The 26,738-nt window shown below is 46.7% G+C and overlaps 1 protein-coding gene across 1 annotated transcript; it reads left to right on the top strand.

Annotated features, from left to right (window-relative positions):
- The first annotated feature begins 1,055 nt into the window (after window positions 1-1,055).
- LOC120543048 (neuronal pentraxin-2-like) lies at window positions 1,056-24,396 on the top strand. The gene is made up of 5 exons (XM_039775880.1): window positions 1,056-2,002; window positions 10,376-10,595; window positions 10,909-11,153; window positions 21,364-21,543; window positions 24,084-24,396. The coding sequence occupies exons 1-5, from the start codon at window positions 1,556-1,558 to the stop codon at window positions 24,309-24,311; spliced, it is 1,320 nt and encodes a 439-aa protein (XP_039631814.1). The 5' UTR covers window positions 1,056-1,555; the 3' UTR covers window positions 24,312-24,396.
- Window positions 24,397-26,738: the final 2,342 nt, after the last annotated feature.

Below are 26,738 nucleotides of genomic sequence, written 5' to 3'. Positions count from 1 at the left end.
CACTGACCAGAAGGAAGGAGACCAGAGCTGGAGGTGGCAGAGTTAAAGATGCTAAGATGTGCACTGGGGGTGACGAGGATGGACAGGGCTAGAAATGAGGACATTAGGGGGTCAGCTCAAGTTGGACGGTTTGGAAACAAAGTCAGAGAGGCGAGATTGCATTGGTTTGGACATGTGCAGAGGAGACATGCTGGGTATACTGGGAGAAGGATGCCAAGAATAGGGCTAATAGGCATTGGGAAAAGAGGAAGGCCTAAGCAAAGGTTTATGGATGTGCTGATGGGTGTAACAGAACAAGGTGACGAGGACAGGACAATATGGAACAAGGTGATCCGCTGAGGCAACCCTTAACTGGAGCAGCTGAAAGAAGAAAAAGAAGATTAGGCTTTGAGGACTATAGGATTGGGAGTGTTTGGAATGTCTGGGTGGTTATACCTCCGATGTCCGGACTACATGCCCCCTTTGGTTAGCACAATGGCACCCCTCGATGTATATACAGTAGTGTGACTTGGTCTGTTCCAGTTACAGAAGTGGCGCCCCACGGCCGCCTATGTCGCCTAATGTCGCCTATGCCGCCTAATGGACTGACCGGCTGTGCCACCCTTTCCCTTTATGCCGTGGTTTGTCCATTCATTTTTACTGACCGCAGGGGGGGCCTCCCTGGACGCCACACCAGCCCGGTGCAGATCACATCCACACCAACTAACACCTTAACTGGAGTACCGCAGGAGATCCACGCAGACACAGTGGGGCTGGTGACGAGGCTGCATGGGGACTGACTCCTGCTCCCTGAAGTTGTGGAGAGTGCTCACTGAACCGCCGCGCTGACATTACGTAAAGATGCCAATTGCTCGCTCTGTTTTAGTGTCTGTGTGATTGGATTTGGAATGATAGTGACCAGCGTGATGGAGGCCCCCACGTGCATCATTCACAGCCCCTCGCCGGCGTGCATTTCGAGTTAGACGCTCGTAGCCGGCCGCACACACAGTTACGCACGCACACTCCCACCGCGCAGTGTATTTTACTCGTTCATTCACACTCGGCGGCCGCACGCACAAACAAATTGTAACTGCGCTGCGTTCTTGAGGGAGGGAGTGACGCACTTGTCCCGGTTAGCCAATCACCGGGCGACGACACAGGCGCAAACAGCGCTAATCTGCTAAAGCCGGCGGAGCCGACAGTCCAGCGGCACAAGTGAACGCATCTCGGAGGCACCTGGAGTACGGCCGCCTGCCCGACTGTGTTCGGCTGATTGGGAAGAGCTGAGGCGCGCGCGCGCGAGCGAGTCTCCGCCGATCTCGTCCGAAGAACAGACCCCCAAGTCCAACTTTATCGTCGCTTTGGGCTCCCACCAGTCCGCAGCACGTGACCATGCTACAGATGCAACGCTTCTTGTGTTCTCGGTTACAGATCAGAAGCTCCGGGACGCGGAAGAATTAAAACGTGTTGACACATCTTCTTTCCTTTCTTGCCCTTGTCGAACTAACGTGTCTCACCGCGAAGGCTGTCACCCCGGTCCATCCTGAAATACCTAATCGCTATCCTACTCGCCGGTATGCTTGCGTTTCTTGCCGGAGTGGTCTGCTTCTTCGCTTTTGGAGGGGGAGGCTCCGTGACACGGGCTGAGGAAGAGAAAAGTGCCCGCTTCGTGTGCACCTCCATCCCCATTGAAGCTGACCCCAGCTGCCCTCTGCCTCCGATGCCCATGCAGAACACGAGTCCGCAAGAGGACGACCTCAGGGCCACCGTCATCCAGCTGCGGGAAACCATACTGCAGCAGAAAGAAACCATCGTCAACCAAAGGGAGACGATCAAGGAGCTCACGAGCAAACTGAACCAGTGCGAGAACGGCGATCTCAAAGGCAGCCAGGGGACCCGAAGGAAAGACTACAGCAAATCTGGGAAAGACACCATGGGGGACCTTCCTCGGGACCCCAGCGAGACCATCGACCAGCTCGGACGGACCATGCAGGCCCTAAAGGACAGACTGGAGAACCTCGAGGTAACGCCCCTCTCCCGGCTTACTACGGTTTATGTATGAATTTTTATTTTACGCTAAGCTCACTCACACTTCGAATGCGCCATCTTTTTAGAGCTAAAGAGCGTCCTAAAGTTGTCTCGAAGTTTAACATAGATGGATAGATAGGCATGAAAGACACTATATCAGATAGATAGATAGATAGATAGATAGATATGAAAGGCACTATATAATAGATAGATAGATAGATATGAAAGGCACTATATTAGATAGATATGTTTTATTTATATAAAGCATTTAATTTTCTCAAAATGCTCCACAAATATTAAAAAAATAAAATACGAACAAAAGCAAAGATAACGTTAATAACATCGGACACAAACCAATATCAAACATTAAATAAATTATTGATAGATAGGCATGAAAGGCACTATATCAGATAGATAGATAAATAGATAATACATTTTATTTATGTCGCGCAGTGCCTTTCCCATGCTCAAAGCGCCTCACAAATATTCAAAGAAATACAAGGGGAATAAAAGCAAAGTCGGCATTAATAGCGATATACAGTACAAACTAACACAAACTAACAGCAGCAAGTGTGGCGTAGTTTTTAGGCTTTGGGTTTAAATTCCGCTGTTAACACTGTGTGATCATGAGCAAGTAACTTCACCTGCATGTAATTCAGTTGGGAAAAGAAATGTTGTAAGACGCCTTGGGAAAAGGTGGCAGCAAAACAAACAAACAAAAAAAAATATATAATAAAATTAATATCAAACATTATACGAATTAGATAGAGGTGAAAGGCGGTATGCAATAGATATTTGAAATGCACTATATAATAGATAGATAGATAGATCTGAAGGGCGCTATGTAATTAAAATGTGAAAGACGCTATATAACAGATAGATAGATAGATAGATAGATAGATAGATAGATAGATAGATAGATGTGAAAGGCACTATATAATTAGATAGATAAGCACCGACATGTTCCCGATAGGTCTCCTTATAGCGCCTTCATTTTCAGGCTTGCGTGGCGCTGTCCCTGGTGCTGAATTCCGTTATTCCCCGCCTGCGGCTCTCCGGGGAGCGCTGCTCGTTTTTGAACTTTAGCCTGGTGCGCCTTTTCGTTAAGACTCTTTCGCTGCTGTTTCAGCCGCTTTAATAAAGTCAATCCGATTGTGGGAAAGATTATGTAGATAAGCAGAAACAAGAAGTCAAAGAAACAGCACTGGCCTCAGCACTGATGCACATAACGTGACTTCGAAGGCACGCCATAGCTGTTTTATTCCCATTGACCCCCCACTTGGCTACGCGACCGTAAACCTTGAAGTTCCCACTATATGAATCATCAGCATTGCTTTCACTTTACTGTCAGGCTGCAGAGGCCACCGTAGCTCTCGGTCCCACTAGCAGCTGAGCTAAGGTGCCGAGCAGCGACTTTTAGGATTAATTGCGCGGTCTCTCAGTCGAGCTGGGGAATTGCATAAGAACAAAACCCCCGCTGGGATTTAAACTATAAATATTTCATGCCAGCCCCGCTGACACGCCTTTGAACTTCAGTCAGTGAGACTGTCTTGAAGAGGTGCTTAGCCTGCTTTCATGACCACTGGAGAAAAGGACAGTCCGAGAGCTCGACTGAACTCAAAGTGAGCAATTAAAGCGGTACGCACGAGGGCAGCCCAAACAGAGCAGCGCTATGGTGCTGTCTATAAGCGGGCTTCATATGTGTGTGTGTGCGAGTGTGTGAGTGTGTGTGTGTGTGTGTGTGTGCTGTACAGCAGATCAACCCCCACCGCCCTGATCTTTCTCACTAAGGATTAAAATGAATCCGCACGCACACACACAAACACACACTCGCACGCACGCACGCACGCATACACCTGTGCCAGTTTACTGCATTGCTTCTACACCTTCTGGTTCCCACCCGCCTTATTTTTACTCCAAAATGATCAAAGTGCCTTTCAGCCAGAAAGCGAAGAAGAGAAGCTCTGGCTGTCAAGTGGCCGCTAATTATTAGACAAGAACGACGGATTCCCATAGACCAACAGAACACAAATTAGGACCTCCTTCAGATTTACAAGAGACTCTTTTTTTAAACCTTCAACGCGTCTAAAGATGCTCCCTTATTTTCCAGTTAAATGTCACCCTTGATTAATTTCAAAACGTTTGTTTAAAGTGAATAACACACTCACCTCTTCAGTTGTTATTCATTTCAGTGACAGCCCTCACTCTTCATATTAGTTTTTTTTTTTCAAATGTACTCACCTTCAACAATTCTCCTTTTGGAAAAAAAAAAATAAACACGTTCTCACTACAATAATTCAGCGTCGACGCCATTGGAGTTCTGCTAGTAAGAGGAGAGAAGATGCACTTCATCAATTAACAAAGACTGAAAAAAACAAAGCGCGTAGCCGCACCGAGCGAGGGGAATCAGTTAAAGTTGGGTTATGGATTTACAGAAATGACATGAAATGTCTTCTCCAGTCACCCCGACACTTTAATCGAAATGTGGACGTGTCTGCTGCCGACTTGGACTACTGCATCCAACAAGAAACGCTCACATGAACATCAATATAAAGTGGATTAGTGCCTGCAAAAACCTGGGAATTCTGCCTATTAAGAGGGAAAGCAAAGACGGGCGCTAAAATGTCTTACTAACCAATCCAAAGTGCTTCTTCTAATAGACCGAAAAGTCAAAAGTGTAAAATAAAACCGTATAGTGTCAAAGTAAGTCTTAAACGTGCACATATGAAAAGATGGTTTAAAATAACGAGGGATGCTTAATTTTGTTGCATGGACACTCAGGACCACGTCCCCCCAAGACATCGTCATTACGCTGACCCAGTTAAACATGAGGATTTATGTAATAGGGTGCAGTTAGCAGTAATGGTGGGGTCTGTCTGTCCTGTTCCTGGAGCTGAGCTCAAAGCGCAGTGTACAGGTAGAAAGACAGATACATATGAAAGACACTATATGATAGATAGATAGATAGATAGATAGATAGATAGATAGATAGATAGATAGATAGATAGATAGATAGATAGATACGCACAAATAAAATCTTTATAGATCAATCGTCTATTCCAAGGAAGATTGTCTTAAAATTTGCACTCGCTTTTCGCTGTCCCTGGTGCTGAACTCTTCTGTTCTTGTTCATTAGGGAGCGCTGCACGTTTTTGAAGGACAAAATACGATAGATAGATAGATAGATAGATAGATAGATAGATAGATAGATAGATAGATAGATAGATTAATCTGCATCTGGTACCATATAATTATAATAGTTGCAGAAGGTGCTATACTGGATATATGAATAAAAACAGAGAGAGGGTACACAAGAGATAGTCAGATATATTTATGAAATACACTATATAACACTGCAGTGGGCTTTCGCCCTGCCCGGGCTTTGTTTCCTGTTTTGCGCCATGTTTTGTCTGGGATTGGCTCCAGCAGATCCCTGTGACCCTGTAGATAGGATGTAGCAGGTTGGATAATGGGTGGATGGATGGACTATAAAACAGATAAACATGAAAAGCACTCTATAACAGATAGCGAGACAGATAGGAAAGACACTATATACTTACAATACATAAAACTGAAAGGTTCTGTAATATACTGGGGTGGGCAAAAGCAAATTTACAGTTGATAGACTGACAGACAGACAGACAGACAGATAGATAGATAGATAGATAGATAGATAGATAGATAGATAGATAGATAGATAGATAGATAGATAGATAGATAGAAATGCTCTATATTATAGATTGATAGATATGAAAGGCACTCTTCCTTTCAGGGATCAGGTTGGGGGTGTCACTTCATGGGTATTTCTGTACCATGTCTATGCTTATTCAATTATGTGCCAGCTGGCACTTCATGCTTGTTGTCCACTGATGAGGTTATGCCTGTCTGTTGACACTGCAGCAGTGCCAGCTACACTAAAAACTGTAACATAAGGATTGACTGTTTAATGGGTTATTTCCAGTCCTCAAAGTGGGCTGTGTCAGCCTTGGCTACAGGAGCAGTCTAGTCAGGTGGCATTCTATGCTGATGGCATGAGGATATATTTCTTGAACTATAGTGCCACTCAAACATGGAGATAGATAGATAGATAGATAGATAGATAGATAGATAGATAGATAGATAGATAGATAGATAGATAGATAGATAGATAGATAGACGTGAAATGCACTCTATATTTGATAGACAGTTGTACACAGATAGATAGATGGAGGGTGTTAGTATGTCATTTTCCAATGATAGATAATTGTTCAGGATTTAATTCTCTTTTTGAAATTATTGTGTGTTTTGCCAGCTCTGTACCTGCACATTTTGATGTCCTTGTTAAGTTATTCTGTACAGTTCAGTATTTTATAGTCACAATGTGGAAAACAGATTTTCCTAGATTGTAGTCCTCATGGCACAGGTGAATGGAGAACAAGGACTAGCAGTTTATTATTCAACATAAATTCCCAGAAAACAAAAGCAGGATGGGGACTGAGTTCATGTCCATTGATAGGTCCATATGTGTTTATTGGTATATATATATATATGTGTGTGTGTGTGTGTGTGTTTTTGTGTGTTTATGGTTGTTTCATGCAGGTGTGTATTGAATATATGTACTGAACAATGGTGCGTCTGTGTATGAATATGTTTGCATTGATTTTTATTGTATATATATATGTTTGTTTTTTTTTTTTTTGCAGTATACGTGTGTTTGTTTGTGTGTGTGTGTGTGTGTGTGTGAGGATGTGTGTGTTAAAACCCTGACCTGCAAAAAAAAAAAAAACAGCAATTTCAAAACCAAAATTGATTATGTAAGGGAAGAAGCAGCCCTCTTGTGTGAGATTCATTTTCTGCAAGTCACCTGTGACAGTTCCAGTAAATTGTGGTGGTCTCGGATGATTTTTGAATGTACAATTGGGAAAACTGCTCACGGCTCTCTGTGACCCTCTTATTGAAAAGTGGAAAAAAAAAAAGTGTTCACTTGAAGAAAGAAGCTGCTGTCTGTTTTAATTTCCACCTCATTAATATATTAATATTAATCGGCTTTCTGGCAGGGTCTTCAAAATATTTGAACCCTTTCATCTTTAGCTAAACTGTTTCACTCGGCTTTCACCTAAAAACGGGAGGTTTCCCTTTCATCCAACCTGCATTCAACAATTCATTTACATGCCAATGAAGATGTAGATTTGAGGCCGAAAAGCAATTATTACATTTTAGCTCAATGAATGAGGCCTGTGCCAATGAGCGGCTTGTGTGTTGAGGAGGTGACACTGCGTTGTTGTGTCACCGAGTGCAGGCCTAGGAGACAGACGGCTATCTTCACGATGCTGGTCATGTCACACCCCTCTCTGTTTGTTATATAGCGCCTTTCGTGCCTAAATTGCCTTCCATCTGCAGTGCCTATAAAGAGTTTTGGTCCCCCTTGGACGTTTTCACATTTTTGACGCACCGTGGTTTTAATTTGACTCTTTGGACCCCCGATCAACAAACAAGACTCTTTAATGTCAAACTGAAGACAGATCTCTGCACGGTGGTCTAAATTCATTACAATTATAAAACACATAATAACTGATCCCATGAGCAGTCAGCCCGTCTGGTCCGCATTTAATGGATGGCACCCCTGGGCACCACAGTCAGCTCTCTCAGGTGTCATGGTGGTCACGAGTGAACGCTCTTTGTCAGGTCCAGCTGCAGATTCTCCACAGGCCTGAGATGTCGATTCTGACTCGGCCGTGTCAGGGCGTCCACATTGTTGTCTTTACGTTTGGACTCGTTGACTTGCTGGACAACAGATCTTCTCCCAAGGCGCAGGTTTCTTGCAGACCCCATTAGGTTTTCCTGCAGGTGTTTTGCTTGTTCATTTTTTCCACACCCTGATGCCGCCCACACCAGGGTCCACAGTGGGATGGTGTGTTACTGATAAAGTGCAGTGCAGCACCGCGTTTAGGCCGATGGCCTCAAGTTCTTCAAAGCCTTCCACGATTCCCCTGGCAAACTCTCACCGAGGCGTCCTGTGTCTTCTATTCTCATCTCCGCTCCTGTTACGCTGTGAGGGCTCGAGTCTTCGCCACTGTAGCTGGTGACTCCTTCAGTGACTCCTTCAGTGCCGTCCGCCCTCGTCTTCATCAGTGTTTGTGGACGCCCTGCTCTGGCAGGTTTATCCCTCTGACGTATTCTTTCCATTTCTTCATAACAGATTTACCCGGATGTTCAGTGACTTGAAGATTTTCTGGTCTTCATCCCCTGACTTGTGTGCAACATGAAGCTGCTTGGCTTCTTTTGTCTTTATTGTGAAGGTCAGGCCACCATACTGGCTCACCTCAAGATGGGCCTTCCACATTCACGTGCATCTCCTGGACCGCAAACACACACACACTCACACACATACACATTCACACACATACACACAAGCACATACACATTCAGGTGCACGCACACACACACACACACACACTCACACACATACACACTAAAACACACACACACTCACACACACACACACACTAAAACACACACACATACATACACACACACTCACACACACACACATTCACACACATTCATGTGCACATTCATGTGCACGCACACACACACACACTCACACACATACACATTCACACACACACAATTCACACACACACACACACACACACATACACACGCACACACACATTGCACACACACACACACTCACACACACACACAGACAATCACACACACACACACACACTCACACACATACACATTCACACACATATATACAAACACACAAAAGCATACATACACACATGTGCACACACACACACATATACACACACACACATTTAAACACACACACACACACACACAGAGCTGAGGTGAGGCCAGAATCAGCACACACACATGCGTATTCACACACACACGCACACACACGAGTTTACAAGATGACCGCCACTCCCTGTCATTGGCTCAAAGCAGCTCAGCAGTTTCCATAGTTACTTTGGATCAAAGATGGAGTCAATGGTGAAGACTGGTTCTTGTGATTTTTATATAGCGCCTTTCATGATGGACATTATTCCAGGACACGTCACCAGTTCAGTAACTTATTTTCCATACTGGGTGGCTTATGAAGGGTCAGGAGGAGAGGAGTCAGTGCTAGAAATCAGTCTTAATGATTTTATTTAGTGCCTTTCTTGATGCTCATCACTCCAGAACCCTTTACAAGTACAGTCATTTATTGCCCATTATTTCCACCCAGTGAAGGACTGGCACCTGCCAAGGTGTTGCTCCTGCATTGTGCCCAATGCTTGCTGGGCTTCAGGTGCCCCACAGCTCGGCACACGTTAGAATTGCAGTGAAGTATTTTCATATTGTAGTTCAGGGACTTTGGGTCTCAGAAATCATTCCTTATGACCGTATATAGCGCCTTTCATGCTGAGCACCACTCTAGGACACTTTACAGGTGCAGTGAAGTATTTTTATATTTTAGTTCAGGGGCTTGCACCAGTCACAAAGGGAGTCAGTGGTGGACGTTAGTCCGTATGGTTTTTTTTATAGTGCCTTTAATTGTAAACACGATCTCAGGATGCTACGACGCAAACTCAAGAATTGTCCGATGGGAACTGAGTTTTCTTTTTTATGCAGGGTGATTTGAACCAGAAGGCTTTTGCTTCATTTTATAGTGACCACCAATACTGGGTGCTTTATTCATTCTTTTTGAGCGCATGAAATGCAAAGTGACTTTCTCCGGGTTAAATGGACAATCTGATGCTTTAGCCACTAAGGGGACACACTGCCCATTTGCGTCCTGCCATTGTACTGCACTTGTTCATATTCTTTCTTCAGTCTGTTCATCCATCCATTCATTCGTGAATTTTCTAACCGTCTTGTCCACCTCAGGATCAGGGCCAGTTTGTTAAATGATGCCGCCTGATGCGAGACGATATCTCGTAGTGACTCGTAATATACAAATGCGCATGCGCAGTTTATATTGTCGCGCGCGCGCACCTCCAGGTATCCTCGCTGCGAGGCGGTGCGAACTACGTGATGGAAAATATAAAACTTTTAACAAGTTTTTTAAAGGTAGCATATAAAGAAGGCCCTAGATTGGGTATGTTATTCTTTTTTGTATCATTTCGTAATGTCTAAACATTCAAGCTACATGAAAATGTCGCTCTTACAAAGAGCCGCAGCCTCTTCACCTCACCGCGCGCGCCGGTCCACTGAGCACCCAGTGGGACCAAACCCCGGTCAGGATCGACTCCCATTCACGCTGAGCCGTCACATCCAATGATATTTAAACCGAATGCGATGTGAACAGAAAACACAGACAATTCCAATGCGGCTTTGACTTGGCCGCTTACTTAAAGTCTTTTCTGATCCACGATTGTCTCTCCCTCTTTGGCAGCAACAACAGCTTAGAGCCAACACGTCCGGAGCCTCCTTCCCTAACGAACTACGAGATCTGCTCCAGAGGCGCCTGTCAGATTTGGAGAATCAGCTGTTGAGTAAAGTGGCCGAACTGGAAGATGAGAAAAGCCTCCTGTACAACGAGACCACCGCCCACCGCCAGAGGACCGAGAACACCCTCAACTCGCTGCTGGAGAGGATCACCGAGCTGGAGAAAGGTGAGCAGAGAGAGAGAGAGAGAAACTCGGAAACGTCCACGTGGGTTCGGAGCCCCGAGACCCTGCAGGGGCAGATGTGGGCAGAAACAAAACCAAGTGCCAAGCAGTCGGGCTCGGGTTCAGAACCCTGCATGGGCACAGGAGTTTGTGGCTCAAATCATCAGCAACCGAGAGACCGATGAATATAACCCCAGCCTGGTCCTCAGTTTCTTTGATTACCACCCCCACGACCCCCAGCTTTAAGCTTAATTGTTTGGTTTTCTGGGTCATTAATGGCAAATGTCGGCTGAGCTGTTCCTCTTCTTCATTGCAGGGACCAGCGGCTTCAAGTCTCCCGAGGACTTCAAGGTCTCCCTCCCGCTGCGCACGAACTACCTGTACGGCAAAATCAAGAAGGCCATGCCAGAGATGTACGCCTTCACGGTGTGCATGTGGCTCAAGTCGAGCGCCAGCCCCGGGATTGGCACCCCATTTTCGTACGCTGTCCCCGGGCAGGCCAATGAGATCGTCTTAATCGAATGGGGTAACAACCCCATCGAGCTGTTAATCAATGACAAGGTAAGCGGACCCCCTGGGTGTGCACCCTCTTTGCTGTGTCATGGGCTTTGGACTGCTCAGGTACAACCTGGACCACGTCTTATAGTCTGACAGATAGGTGTGAAAGGCACTATATAATAGATGAGTGGGAAAAGCACCATATAGTAGACAGAGAAATGTGAAAGGCACTATATAATGGATGTGAAAGGCGCCATATAGTAGATAAAGTGATGTGTAAGGAGATACAGTGTATAATATATTGGTGTGGAAGGCACCATATACTGTATAAAAGATGGGTTGGAAAAGCACCATATACAGTAGATAGAGATAGATAGATAGATAGATAGATAGATAGATAGATAGATAGATATGAAAGGCACTATATGATAGATAGATAGATAGATAGATAGATAGATAGATAGATAGATAGATAGATAGATAGATAGATAGATACTTCCCATACTCCAGCAGCAGCATACTGATAAAGAACAATATTAAATTAAAGAGTGATAACAATGAAGGTATAACAGACAATAACTTTGTATAATTTTAACGTTTAACCCCCCCAAGGTGGAATTGAAGAGTCGCATAGTGTGGGGTCTCCTCAGTCTGTCAGTGGAGCAGGACGGTGACAGCAGTCTGTCGCTGAAGCTGCTCCTCTGTCTGGAGATGATCTTGTTCAGTGGATTCTTCATGATTGACAGGAATCTGCTCAGTGCCCGTCGCTCTGCCACGAATGTCAAACTGCCCAGCTCCGTGCCCACAATAGAGCCCGCCTTCCTCAGGCGTGAGGCGTCCCTCTTCTTTATGCTGCCTCCCCAGCACACCACCGCATAGATGAGGGCGATCGCCACAACCATCTGATAGAACATCAGCAGCATCTTATTGCAGATGTTGAAAGACGCCAACTTTCTAATGAAGTATAGTCGGCTCTGTCCTCTCTTGCACAGAGCATCAGTATTGGGCAGTATAGTAGACAGAACTATGTGAAAGGCACTATATAATAGATACAGTGATGTGAAAGGCCCCTATATTGGTTAAAGTGGTGTGAATGGCACTATATAATAGATACAGTGATGTGAAAGGAACTACAGTATGTCTGTGTGAAACACACTATATAGTTGACAGAGAGATATGAAAGGCACTATATAAAAATTAAATATGAAAGACACGATATAACAGATTCATAGAAAACACACTTTATAACAGATGGATAAAGAGAAAGGCACTGAATAATAGAGATAGCCATGAAAGGCACTATATAACAGACATTAAGACAGAAAACACATTGCATAATGGATACACAGATAGATGCAAAAGACGTTATGTACAGATATGGATAGAAGGCACTATTTAAAGAGATAGACAGATAGACAGACATAAAAGTCACTATATGGCAGACTAAATAAATAGATGAAAAGATGCTATAATGAAGATACAAAGAAATACAATATATATAGAGTTAGATAGGTATAAAAGGCGCTATATAATAGATATATACATAGATAGAAACACATTATATAACAGAGACAAGAAAGGCACTATATAACAAATGCATACAGTAAATAAAAATGACACTACATGACAGGTAGGTAGACATGAAGGGCACTATATAACCAGTAGAGAGATGAAAAGGCAGAGAAGGACAGATGTGAAAGGCACTACATAAAGACAGAGACAGATATGATGGTCGACATATAACAGATACCTCGGTAGGAAGGACAGTCCATAGCAGCCCCGGGTCTACAGTCTCAGGGAGGACGAGTGGTCTCGAGTCAGGGGGTGCATTAAGTGTAGCAGCAGAGAGACACAGAGGGAGAGGTTGGCTCCTGGTTGGGGATGGCACCCTGGGCAGAGATAACCCCACCGACTCAGTTAGCTTGGTGACCTTGGCATTTCTTCTGATGGCCTGCTGTTATGCATGTTGACTTTACCTCTTTATTCATGTCTTGTTCTGCTTGCTGACGTCTTCCTTTGCCACTTTGATGGCCGCTGTTCACTCCTGACCAGCCCATTAGTGGTTGGCTTATGTGTTTCCCTCTTGAGATGTCCCCCTTGTCTGCTTTGGTGTCTCCCGGGGAGTACAGCAAGCCCCTTAAATTCTGCTCCTTCGCCGGCCTGCCTGATCTCAGACCTTGGCCTACATGCTTGTGATGCCAGTTGACCCTCAAGCCGCACCCTTTAACTTTTTTTGCTTACCTCTCCATTTGCCCCTTGACTTGTTGACCCGTTGATTTGCACACTTGCTCTGTCACCTCACCTCCAATGTCCTGCGCTTACTGTGCCTCTTGACTTGCACCTCCGCCTGGACTTGTTCTCAGTGGCATAAGAAGAATTTAATAGGGCAAAAATAAATAAATAAGACCCCCTCATGTGAAATTGCATTAAATATGATTACAAAATGACCACCATCAATGGGATACCCAGCTGCATTTAAAGGTCAATAGTCCCTAGAAATCTTTATGGAGTTGTAGGAATCACAACACCATTAACCTTTTCATTCTAATGTCAAGTGGGCCAGCCCGTTCATAATAAATGAAGCGATGTGGTCACCATGGGTGCCCCAGCTCCGAGGGTCCTGTGCTTACACCGCTGCTGGTTCTCCTACACCATAGGACTGCAGCCTCCCACCACTTTGACTTGCTGCATCACCCCCTGACCTCTCGGCTTGTCCACTTCCTCGTGACTCACTTGGCCCATCTTCATGTCTTCCTCACGTTCCTAATGGCTCTCTCTTCTACCTCTTGATGTCCCCTTCACCCGTTCACTTGCTCATTTCTCTTTTTGGTAACCCCTTTACTTCTTTATGACCCTCTGTGATCTTCTGACTTATTCAAGTGGGGTCACAACTAGGAGATGAGATTAAAGGGGGGCTTGTTGTGGCCTTGTAGAAAGTTGAGGTCCTCAAATATCCCCTCAAGACTTCCACTTTCAGCTCCTAGGACCATGGGCCTGCAGTTTGAGAAGCTTTGCCATAGTCTCTTCTTGACTTCTCCTCTAGAGGACCCCCTTTACCTGTTGGCTTACTCAGTTCCCCTCCTTGGCTTGCCCCCCAGTGCCCTGAATAGTTGCTTCCAACTTTACCTCACTAGTTTATGCTCTGTTCACTCTTGATGACCCCCTTTACCTCCTGACTTGTCCGGGTCCCCCTTGAATTGCCCCCCCCCCAGCTCCTTAAATGGTCACTGACCACTCCTCACTCATTCCCCTTTTGATGTACCTCTCAACATGGCCCCATCCCTTTAGACCTGCTCTGATATGCACAATTGACATCAAGACTCTTGAGGATTGGGGGGGTCCCCCTTGGAGGTACAAACGGACATATTACAGTTAATGTGGTGGTCAGTGATGGTACACACCGGTAGACAACTACAGGTACGCATAAGGCAAGAACAGGGAAATGGAGTACCAGGGAGTACCGACACATTTCACACATCTCCTGGTGTCACGCTAATCATGTCCAAAGGGGGCTTTAAATACATCGGTCCACCCTTCTACTGAAACTAACCACTGTCTTTAGTAAACTGAAAAAAACTTAAGGGTCCTTTCCTCCACAAAAAAGTGAGGTAAAGTGGGGTCACTACTAGGAGAGGAGATTCAAGGGGGGCTTGTTGTGGCCTTCTAGAAAGTCGAGGTCCTCAAATATCCCTCAAGACTTTCACTTTCAGCTCCTGGAAATTGCAAATCAAGCAACTTATTCTGCAGACCCTCAGGGGACCACGGGCCCACAGTTTGAGAAGCGTTGCCATGGTCCCGTCTTGACTTCCCTTCTTTACCTGTTGGCTTACTCAGTTCCCTCCTTGGCTTGCCACCCAGTGCCCTGACTGGTTGCTTCCAACTTTACCTCGCTTGTTTGACCTATTAACGCGGCCCCTTCACTTTGGACTCACTCCGTTGCTACTTGTTTTGCCGCCACTTCCTTATTTCCTTGTGATTTACTCCCCCTGATCTCCTCATTTCTCTCATCAATTGTTTGGCTATCTGTCAGGTTACTCACTTCCTCCTTTGTTTCCTCTCTTGTATGATTCCTTAATCTCACTCCATAAAATCATTACCTTCACTCTGTCCAGACTCCCTCCTTGAGCTGCTGACTCCCTCGGTTGCCACTTGATGACTCCCTTTGCCCCCAAACTTATGCAGTCCCTTCTTCAGCTCCTGACCTGCTCAGTTTCCCCTTGGTGACCCCCTTTGTCCCCTGACTTTCACAGCCTCTTGTTGAGCCCCCAACTTACTCAGTCCCTTCTTGGTGACCCTATTTGTCCCCTGACTTACCCTGTCCCTTCCTGTACCCTTACCTTGCTCAGTTCATTCTTGAGCCCCCAACTCACTCAGTCCTGTCTTGGTGCCCCCTTTTGTCCCCTGACTTACTCAGTCACTTGTTGAGCCCCCAACTTGGTGATTTCCCTCTTGGTGACTTACTCAGTCCCTTCCTGTATCCTCAATTCACTAAATTCTCTCTAGGTGACCCCCTTTGTCACCTGACTTACACAGCCTCTTGTTGAGCCCCCAACTTACTTGGTCCACTGTTGAGCTCCTCACTTGTTCAGTACCCTCTTAATGACCCCCTTTGTCCTCTGACTTACACAGCCTCTTGTTGAGCCCCCAACTTACTCAGTCCCTTCTTGGTGACCCTATTTGTCCCCTGAATTACTCTGTCCCTTGTTGAGCCCCCAACTTGGCAAGTTCCCTCTTGGTAGCCCCCTTTGTCCCCTGACTTACCCTGTCCCTTCCTGTACCCTCACCTTGCTCAGTTCATTCTTGAGCCCCCAACTCACTCAGTCCTGTCTTGGTGCCCCCTTTTGTCCCCTGACTTACTCAGTCCCTTGTTGAGCCCCCAACTTGGTGATTTCCCTCTTGGTGACTTACTCAGTCCCTTCCTGTACCCTCAATTCGCTCAGTTCTCTATTGGTCACCACCTTTGTCCCCTGACTTACTTACTCAGTACCTTTTTGGGTTCCTGACTTGCTCAGTCCCTTCTTGGTGACCCCCTTTTCCCCCTGACTTACTTACTCAGTCCCTTCTTGGACCCTCAACCTGCTCAGTTCATTCTTGAAGCCCCCAAGTTGCTCAGTTCTCTTTTGATGACCCCCTTCTCCCCCGACTTTTTCCCTCACACTCTTTGAGACCCCTTTAAATGAGCCCCTTTACCTTTTCACTCGCTCATCTCCCTCTTGACCGCTGTGGGTTCTTAGCTCCTTCATCCCCCCCCAGCCTGCTCATTTTCCCCTTTGACGTGCCCCCTTGTCTCCTTAAACGATTGCTTTCCTTGTTGCTTACCCCGTGACCTTCCATTTTCTTCCTGACTTGCTCATTCCCCCTGACGCTCCCTCCTCGCTCGTCGTACTTTCCTATTGATTTCCTGTCTTGCCTGTTTATCTTCTTCTCCAGGTTGGTTGACCAGTTGATTTTCACATCTCGTTGAACCCTTCAGCCTCTCGACGGACCCCAAGCTCCACGTGTTCCTGCTTGCTACCCCTCCACCTATTCATTCTGCGTCTTGACTGTTCCCTCTCGCTCTTAGCTCCCTCACCTCCCTCTTGACCCCGTGTTCATGATCTTCTCAACTTGTTTGGTTCCAACTTGGAGTTTCTCAACATCCTCATTGAACCCCGGTTTGTTTCACTTCTTTTTGACATCCTCATCTCCTTCTCAGGTTTCTTTGTTCTCCTCTCATGTGGCCCCTTATCTTAGTTCTTGGCTTTGGATTTTTTTTGTCTTCCCTTTGGACTTCCTTCCTTCCTTCCATCTGTAATTGCTTGCTACATTTTTGTCTTCGCATGTTGGGGAATCTCATGGAAGGACGATTTTTATGTGATGTTTTGTTTTGCGGGAGGCCATTTTGGCTTTTAATGGGAGTCTCCATATTATGGGCCTGTTGCTATGACAAAATGGCCCGTTGTTAGGGGGTGTGGTCACAGGAAATCGCATGCGATGACATCATCAGCCTGACCATATTACAGGTGGACGGTGTGGATGGCACTTTGTCCAAGATTGTGGATTTCACTTACTATACAGTCCCATACTGCGTTTCTGTAGATGCTTTGGGGAACGAACGTCTCACTACGATTTGACTTCAGGCTGCCTTTTGACTTCACTTGTCCATCTCCCTGTCCGAATCTAATCTGATCTTCAACCTCTCATCAGTGGACGTTTGGTCAGAACACCTCTTCATGTACTCCTCATGTCTCTCCTGATCTGCTGTCACGTGATGAGCCCCCTGTTCTCTGGAGTTATCTCCATTCTCTTTCTCCACTTGCCCCTAACTCATCGATCACTTGGTCACTCCTTTACCTCACAACTCGTCCACTTTCATCTTGCCCCACTCATTTATCACTTACTTTGCACACTTGCATCTTCAGTTATTCATTTCAGTGTTTCATTTCCATGCCCCCTCGACTTGCCCCCCTAACTCATTGACCACTTGGTTATTCTTGAATCGTCTCCTTAAATCACAAGTTGCCCACTCACTTTTGTTCTCGCTCATTCAAGTCTTCGTTTCCCACACTTTCTTCTAGAGTAGCGTCTACCTGCTGTTGACCCCCTTGACATCCTCCGTTTCCCCTCGAGTCACTCCTACCTCGCTGATCAAGTGGTCATCTCTTTAATTATCTCTTTAGCTCCCAGCTTGCCCACTGATCTGCCCACTTTGTCTCACTCATTCACCTCTCCCTTTGCCCACTGACCTCTTGAGTTGCTCATATACAGTAGCTCACCTTGAGTCCCTTGGCTCCTTGATTTCCTCCATTCCCTCCCTCGACCCGCCCCCTAACTCATTCGTTGACTGGTCGCCCCTCTATCTCATGACGTGCCCTCTCCCATTTTGCCTGACGTGTTCTCCTGTTACTTTGCACATTTCACTCTTGAGATGTTCCCTTTACCTCCTGTTGAACCCTGAGTCCCTCGGCTCACGCTGGCCTTGTTCCCAGATCCTTCAAACGCTTACGTGTCTTTGCTTACTTAATTCTTGGACCTCCTGCTTTGTTTTGCTCAGTTCCTCACTTTCTTTTCTCCCTAATGAGCTGATGGTGTTTCTCTTGAGCATCTCAATTCCCACTTGACTTGCACCCAAGCTCCATAAGTTGTTTGCTTACCTCCATACTTACACGAGACGCTTCAGGTCTTGGATTTCAGCTCTCCTACACTTACTCAGCTTACCGTTTTGACCCATGACTGTCCCATGACTGTCCCATGACTGCCCTTGATTGGCTCATTTCCTACTTGACATCTCCCTTAACCTGCTCCTGACGTGCCCCTCGGCTCCTCGAGCTACCCTGTAGCTTTATCTCGTTACTTGTCACCTTTCCTCTTAGCTTGCTCAGCTCCCTCCCGACCAACTGGATGGGCCTGTTTACCTTCCAACGAGCCCCTCTACCGTTTTGCTTCTCGGTTGTCCTCTTGATTGACTCCATTCTCTCACAATCCGGCACTAACTCTTTGATCAGTAGGGTACTAATGGCATGTCCACTTGCATTTGGTCTCAGTCCTTCCCCTTTTCATGTCCCACTGACCACTTGAGCCATTCATTTCCCTCCTGTTGACCCTCCGAACTTCTTCTGTCCAAAGCAGTGCTTCCTGACCCTCAGTTCCCTCATCTTGAGCCCCTTAACTTACTCCAGTTCCTCTTGACTCATCCTAATCATTCATCAGTTTGGGGACCCCATGACTTGCCCACTTAGATTTTACCTTAACTTGTTCAACTCTTCATTTGCCTGCTATCTACCTCGTGTTGACTCTTTGGACCTCTTGTCCCACTTGATTCCCTCTTGCAATGCCCTCTTGACCCTTGCCGTGCTTATTTACCTCTTGATTTATTCACGGACCCCCTGCCTAGTTTGCTCTCCTCAATCTACTTATCTTTGCCTCTTGACTTACTCATTTCCTTGTGACTTGCCCCTCTCTCACTTTGACCCCTCAGTCCCCTGTTTATTTGCCGACTGATGTCCCCAACTTCTCATTTATCTTATGCTGATCCCCCTTGACGTACACCATTCCCAGTCAAATCACCCAAACTCCTTGATCAGGCGGTTTCTCTTTTGCCCCCTGACTTGCCCACTTGCACTTTATCTCACTAATTCCACTGTTCATTGACCACTGACCTCTTGAGTTCACTCACTTCCATCATATTGACCACCTAGATGTCTTGACCGACTTGATGCCTTCTTGACTTGCCCCCCACCGAGACCCTCACAGTGCTCATTGACCTCCTGATTTATTCAGTGGCCTCGTCTTGACCCTCTTGACCAACGTTGACTTCCTCTAACGTTCAGCCTGCCCCCATCTCATTGATCAGTCAGGTTTGACCACTTAGAGTTCTTTTCACTCGTTCAGCTGTTCATTTGGACTTCTGGAGCTTCTCATTTACTTTGGGTTGATCCCCCTTAACTTACGCCGTTCCCTCCCGACTTGCCCCAGTCTCACTGATTAGTTGGTTATCCCTTTACCCCATGACTTGTCCACTTACATTTGGCCTCACTTTGTTCAGCTACTGACCTTTCCCCTCATCTTGACCCCCTTTTCTCCTGATGTACTCCTCACTCGCCCCAATCTCATTCATCAGTTGCTTACCCCTTCACCTCACAACTTGACCCTTTAGATTTCTCGTCACTCTTTCACCTGCTCATTGCCTGCTGACTTCTTGAGGTTCTTGTTTACGTTGCGTTGACCTGCTGGACCTCCTAGATGACTTGGTTCCCTCTTCGCTTGCCCCTAGACCCTCAGAGTGCTTATTGACTTCCTGATTTATTCAGTGACCCCTCAACTTGCGTGCTCCTCCAGAGACCCCTTGACTTGCTGCTATCTCATTCATCTATTGGTTACTCCTTTACCCCACGGCTTGACCACTTAGATCTCTTTTTACTCGTTGATCCATTCATTGGCCATGGACCTCCTGAGCTTCTCATTTTTCTTGTGTTGATCCCTCTTGATCCCTTGACTTGCTCCATTTTTCTCCCGACTTGCTCCATTCATCTCATTGATTAGTTGGCTACCCCTTTACCTCACACTTTTGACCACCTGCACTTTGTTTCACTTGTTCTCCTCTTCATTTGTCCCATGAACTTCCTGAGCTTCTCGTTTACCTTGTGTGGATCCCCCTTGTCCCCAGGACTTTCACTGCTCCTTCCTGACTCGCCCCTATCCCACTGATTAGTTGGTTGCCCCTTTACCCCATGACATCTCCACTTACATTTTGTCTCATTTCATTCGGCCGCTGAGCTCCTGAGCCACTCATTTACCTCGACTTGACTGTGTGGACCTCTGGTGCCCCCAGCAGTGCTTTCAGGCGTCCCGACTTGCTTGCTTGCCTCGTGTCCCTCGTGACTTGCCCCTCCTGTCTCTTGAGCTGCTCAGGTCCTACTTGACTTTTTCTCGGCCCCCTCCTACCTTGCACCCTTGCTGCTCATCTACCTGTTGATCTGCTCGCTGACCTCAGAACTGGCCTTCCTGTCTCTTCAGGGGTCGACTTACCTCACCCTTTGACCCCCACGTTTCTTCACCAGCTCCCCACCGCCATTCACATTAGTTTCTAATGCACGGTCAGTCCGGAAGTGCTGACCGCTGACCAAATGACTTAGGGTCCTGTATACATTTAAGATACAAGTGGGTGGGCTAGGAGGCAAAAACAAGAGGAAACAAAAATTCCTGTGGGGTGTAAATGAAGTGTGGGAGGCGGTGGGGTTCATAGCCAGCCGGCCTGTCCCTGACCGTACAGGTCACGTTATTAAGGTGGGCCGTGCCGTTAGGACCACGTGATTTAGCTTAGGTTCAGTTGTGGCCGTTGAAGTTTTGATTCTTCATCCTCCTCTATGACTTGCCAACCTTATCCTCTTTTTGGTCATCCTCATCCTCCTCCTTCTTCTTCACCCATTAAGTGCTCCCAACTTCAGTTCAGGTTGGCCAGTAGGGTGTGTTTGTACCCCGTAGGGGCCATTCTTAAAGTCTTATGCCATGTGATGGGCAAATCTAAGTTGGCCCTGTGTAAGTGAGCGTGGCAGTGCTTGTGAGAGGACAGTGGATTGATGGCCCCCAGGGTTAGTTCCTACCTTGTGTCTGATGCTGCTGGGGTGGGCTCAGTGACCCCAATTTGAGAAGGTTATGTCATACTTTGTTCCTGTGCCACAGGAGTGTTGCCATCTTTCTGTGAACCTACAGAGACCAGAATGTCATAGGAGACCCCAGAGTCCTTGACTTTCTAGTTGTCCCAAAAAAGACTAAAATGTCACATTGTCCACAGGTGGCTCAGCTCCCCCTGACAGTCAGCGATGGCCGGTGGCACCACATCTGCATTACTTGGACAACCCGGGATGGCCTTTGGGAGGCATACCAAGACGGAGAGAAGCTGGGCACAGGGGAGAACCTGGCCCCCTGGCACCCAATTAAGCCTGGCGGTGTGATCATTCTGGGTCAGGAGCAGGTAAGCGAGCAGAATGTCCTCTGGAGACGGACAGAAGGAGAAAAATCTTGTCACGCAAGCCGCTCCTTCTGTACGGCACATGAATTCTCACGATGGCCGAGCCTGCTGAGATGTGGCAGGAGGGCAAACAACAAGATGTCACACGCTCAGGCCCGGGCCATCACGGGGCACAAACACTGCAAGTCACTCGCCAGAACAAAACAGGACACATTACTGTCATCACAGGCGATCTTTGTCACATAACTTTGTCGTTTCTTTCTGTCTTTCATCCATTTCCCAAAAGTTTATTTTTTGGGGGCATTGTGGTAAGGTTATTGAACGGTTGGAGAAAGATGGATTTTTATTAATATTATGTTTTGCGTCATTTAATTTTCAAGCAAGCGTTGCCATTATGTCATCCCTTTCCCTCTTATCCTTTATTAGTCTTTACTGGTTGCTGTCAGTATCATACTGGATCACCCAAATGGCTCCTAGCTGGGTAAAGTGGCCGTCATCTACCCCATTCTGGTATCGGTCAACCCTTCAAGGTTATTCCTTCCAGATTTTATACTGGTTGCAGTAATCTCACTGGTGTTGCCGCTCGCTGGCTCCACACTGGTTGCTGTAAATCCCTTACTGGTCTCCTTTTAATAATCAGCCTCACATAATTACTGACTCCATGTTGGATGCTGATTTCCTTTCACTAATACTTGTTGTTATCACCAGTTGCCCCTCGCAGGGTTGCTCCTTACTGGTTGCTGCCATTCCTTCCCTGTTATCCTTTCCTGTCTTTTCACTGGTTGCTGCAATCACCCCAATGGTTCCTGTCCGCTAACTCCATTGTGGTTGCTGTCAGTCTCTTACTGGTTGCTGTAAACCCCTCACACTCACCGCCACCCTACTTGCTCTATCTGCCCGACTCAGCCTATTCTTCTACCTCCGACTTTCTTATTCTCACTCCATAACAATTACACGCAACACGTATTCGCAAATACCTAAATGAAATATTAAAACCAAAGTTCTATTATTTTACCCATAGCAATAATGCTAACTATCGCCTTACTTCCAATTTCACCAGCTATCGTTTCATTGTTAGTAAAACGTGAGTGTCACTTGCTTTTGATGTAGCATAGTGGAATTTTCTCAGTATCCCTGGCAAACTTATCTTCCGTGCGAAAGTTCTAGAAATCGCCAGCGCCGGTGGCCGAATTAGAGTCTCCGCAATCGTACACGGCTTTAGCGATCAGATATGTCGCTTCAAATGGAGCCGTCGCCGCTTTAACTGCTGCGGTGGTTTGGCTGAGCCGAGTTTCTTCCTGACAAATTTACGGCGAAAAAACTCAGCGGGTTTATCATTGAGGTTTCGGTACTTCGTGGCCAAGCGTCTTGTTAATTTAACGGTTTTCAGACTGTCATTTGCATGTACGGGCAGCGCGGCGGCGCAGTGGGTAGCGCTGCTGCCTCGCAATTAGGAGACCCGGGTACTCCCTGCGCGGAGTTTGCATGTTCTCCCCGTGTCTGCGTGGGTTTCCTCCCACCGTCCAAAGACATGCAGGATTAGTGTGTGCTTGGTGTGTGTGTATCCTGCGGTGGGTTGGCGCCCTGCCTGCTTGCTCCAGCAGACCCCCGTGACCCTGTGTTCAGATTCAACGGGGTGGAAAATGGATAGATGGATTTGCATGTACTTCATAGCATATAACACGTTGTGGATTTTGTTCGACAGTTACTAGAATAAAACTAAAACCCGTACTTTATGTACCGTTCTCCATAGTTCTTTCGCTTGCCTGCGCTTCTGTTCCGATGCTTGCGCTGCATGTGATGCTGATGGCTCGTCGGGTTCAGCGGTGGATTCGGTTGCCACTACCCTGACATCTTTGTTCCTGCCAGTTACATTTGTAGTATTTCCGCTGCCTGCTTTTCGTATTGTGTTTCGTTTTTAACCAGGAACGTTTTAGCCTTCTGCGGATTTGTCCTTTGCTAGAAGCACTACGCGCGACCAAATGGTCGTCAGTGATGACAAAACAGATACGGTTATTGTTGTGAGACTGCCCCCTAGAGGCCGAATAACGAATTAGCGACTTGAATAAGATTTCACACTGAATTTGCGATTAAACCTTACGCCCCCTTTGATATGTGTCCACGCCCCATTCGGGGGCGGGCTAGGGGGTGCCGCCCCACAGGTTGAAAATCCCTGGTCTGGATAGACAATGGACGCGCCTGCCATGGCTGAACCTGAACCTCGAGTGGCAGTCCATGGTACAAGTTCTTTACAAAAAGGGTGATAGCTGTGATTGGGTGGCTACCACTTTGAATTTCCTCCTCTCTCTCCTTTCTGCCAACGCCAACATAGTAAATTCCAAAAATGGGAGAGGGTGGTCATTAAAACCCCTGGCAAAAAGAACAAAAGAACGGTTCTAACAATACTGTTTATTCAACGAATGTGATCAAAAGATCAGTTCTTCCATGCTTTTATTTTTCAATTACACTGGGCACTTGGCTGTAGCTCAAGCAGGTAACAGAAGGGTGGCTGATGCCATGCTGTTGTGTTCTCATCCTCGCAGGATACCGTCGGAGGGCGCTTTGATGCCACCCAGGCCTTTGTAGGGGAGATCAGCCAGTTCAATATCTGGGATCGGGTCCTGTCTGCCCAGGACATCATGAAGATGGCAAACTGCACCTCCAACATGCCTGGCAATGTCGTGCCCTGGATCGACAACAACATCGAAGTCTTTGGCGGGGCGACCAAATGGGCACTGGAGACATGCGAGGAGCGCATCTTTGAATCCTAACTGCAAACCTGAACGCTCTCCATTAAAAGAAGACAATCGTGTAAAGTCTGACCCTGTGGGTTTCTCCCTAAATGAATGACTGTGGGCACAGGGGGTGGGGGAGGGCGTGTTAGCGAGGGTGGTATTGACGGGGTGGGGTGGGTTGAGGGGGTGAAAGAACTCAAAAATTGGGAAGAACAGAAGCTCAGAGGCACTCGTTGCATATCAGCATCTGCACTTTGAGCTTCCTAGTCTCACCAAATGTGGCAGCTTTCACTGAGAGGCCCCTTGACTCAGCGCCCAATCCCACCTACTATGCCAAATCCCCTGCCAGTTGTGCTCTCTGATAGGCCCTCTACAGCAAGCCCTGCTGGGTAATTGGCAGGCCTCCCTCAGATGGCTGTGTCTCAGCTGCTTTCATGCCAAAGAATTCATGCGCCACATTAAACTACCAAAAGAGTCATAAATTAATTAAAGGACTAATTAATTAAAGAGCAGGCCAATGCCAGTCACTCCAGCGTTATCTGGTCTGGCCACTGGTACCCCTACAACTGCCCACTCCACTGGTGCCCATTTTCTGGCTGCTCAGTGGCCTATAAAGTCTTTAGGGACTTCTGTCTTTTTCCCCTAATGAGTCTTTACTGCCTTAACCCATCATGCCAGATGATGGAGCTCAGCCTGACCGACTGAAGACCCCCTAAGGACCCCTTACTAGGCGGGGGTCATCATGTTAATCACCCTTACTGGTTATCATCATTACTTTAATTTGTCCTGACGGTGCTTCTGACTGGCCCCTTACTGGTTGCTGTCATCCCTCTCTCTCTTATCCTTTATTAGTGTTTACTGGTTGCAGTCAATTATCATACTGGTTGCTGTAATCGCCCAAATGACCCCTAGCTGGGTAAAGTGGCCAGTCATCTACCCCATTCTGGTACCAGTCAACCCTTTGTGGTTATTCCTTCCAGATATTTTACTGGTTGCAGTAATCTCTACCCAATGGCTCTTAGCTCACTGGTATTGCCGCTCACTGGCTCCCCACTGGTTACTATAAATCCCTTACTGGTCTCCTTTTAATGGCCATCCTCACATAATTACTGCCTCCATGTTGGATGCTGATTTCCTTTCACTAATAGTTGCTGTGATCGCCTGACTGACTCCTTGTTGCCCCTCGCAGGGTTGCTCCTTACTGGTTGCTGCCATTCCTTCCCTGTTATCCTTTCCTGTTTTTTCACTGGTTGCTGCAATCACCCCAGTGGTTCCTGTCTCACTAAGGTTGCTGTCCACTAACTCCCTTCTGATTGCTGTCGTCTCTTATTAACTCTTCAGTGGTTGCTGTCACCTCCTTACTGGTTGCCGTAATCATGTTAATTGCTCCTCTCCGACACGTAGATTTCTACCCATTAAGTCCATTCTGGTTGCTGTCAGTCTCTTACTGGTTTATGTAATCCCCTTAATGGGTCCTAACACAGTGGTGTTGCTGCTTGCTGGCTTCAGACTGGTTGCTGTTGCTCCCTTATTGGTCTCCCTTTGGCTCCATATTGGACACTGACATCCCCGACTAACCTCCTCACCCTAATGGTTCTTATACTGGTGATATTGTTGCTCACTGCCCCCTTACTGGTTGCTGTCCTCCTTTCCTGGTTTCTTACTGTTTGCTGCAGTCACCCTAATGGTTCCTGTCTCACCGTTGTTGCTGCTCGGTGGTTGCTTTCTAGTTACTAATTCTTTAATGGTTGTTGCCATTTCCTTACTGGTTGCCGTAGTCACTAAAATGGCTACCAGCTGGGAGGTGTTGCTGTTCACTGGCTCCTTACTGGTGGCTGTGACTGCCTTACTGGTCTCTCTCTATTGGTCACATTCTTGTGATTATTGGCTCCATATTGGATGCTGACGTCTCTTACTAACTCTTTAATGGTTGCTGTCACTTCCCTACTGGTTGCTGTAATCACCCTGAAGGCTTCTAGCTGCGTCATGTTGCTGTTCACTGGCTGCTTACTGGTCGCTGTTGTCGTTTCCTTGTTGTCCTTTACTAATCTTTATTGGTTGCTACAATTACACCACTGGTTCCTCTATCAGTGATGACGCTCCTCAGAAACTCACCAATCCCATAATGTTATCCTTTGACTGATCTCTGACTCCATATTTCATCCCTTTATTGTTCTCCTTTACTATTCTATACTGGTTGCTGCAATCACACTAAAGGCTGCTCTCTCACTCATGTTGCTCCTCAGTGACTCCATACTGGTTACACTGCTGTTACTGATCTCCCTCACCTTATCACCCTATCACTGACACCATGATGGACCTTGTCCTCCATTCACTGCTATCCCTCACTAAGTCTTCACTCTGATCACCCTGATGGTTCATTTCCTGCTGATGTTGCTCTCCTTGGTGACTCCTTACCGGTTGCTGTCACCTCTCCCTTTACTGATCTCCCTCACCTTACTA

The sequence above is a fragment of the Polypterus senegalus genome, chromosome 13 (genome assembly GCF_016835505.1).
Source record: "Polypterus senegalus isolate Bchr_013 chromosome 13, ASM1683550v1, whole genome shotgun sequence".
Taxonomy (NCBI): Eukaryota; Metazoa; Chordata; class Cladistia; order Polypteriformes; family Polypteridae; genus Polypterus; species Polypterus senegalus.
Note: the sequence above shows the minus strand (reverse complement) of the source record. Positions and strands in the feature narration are given on the sequence as shown.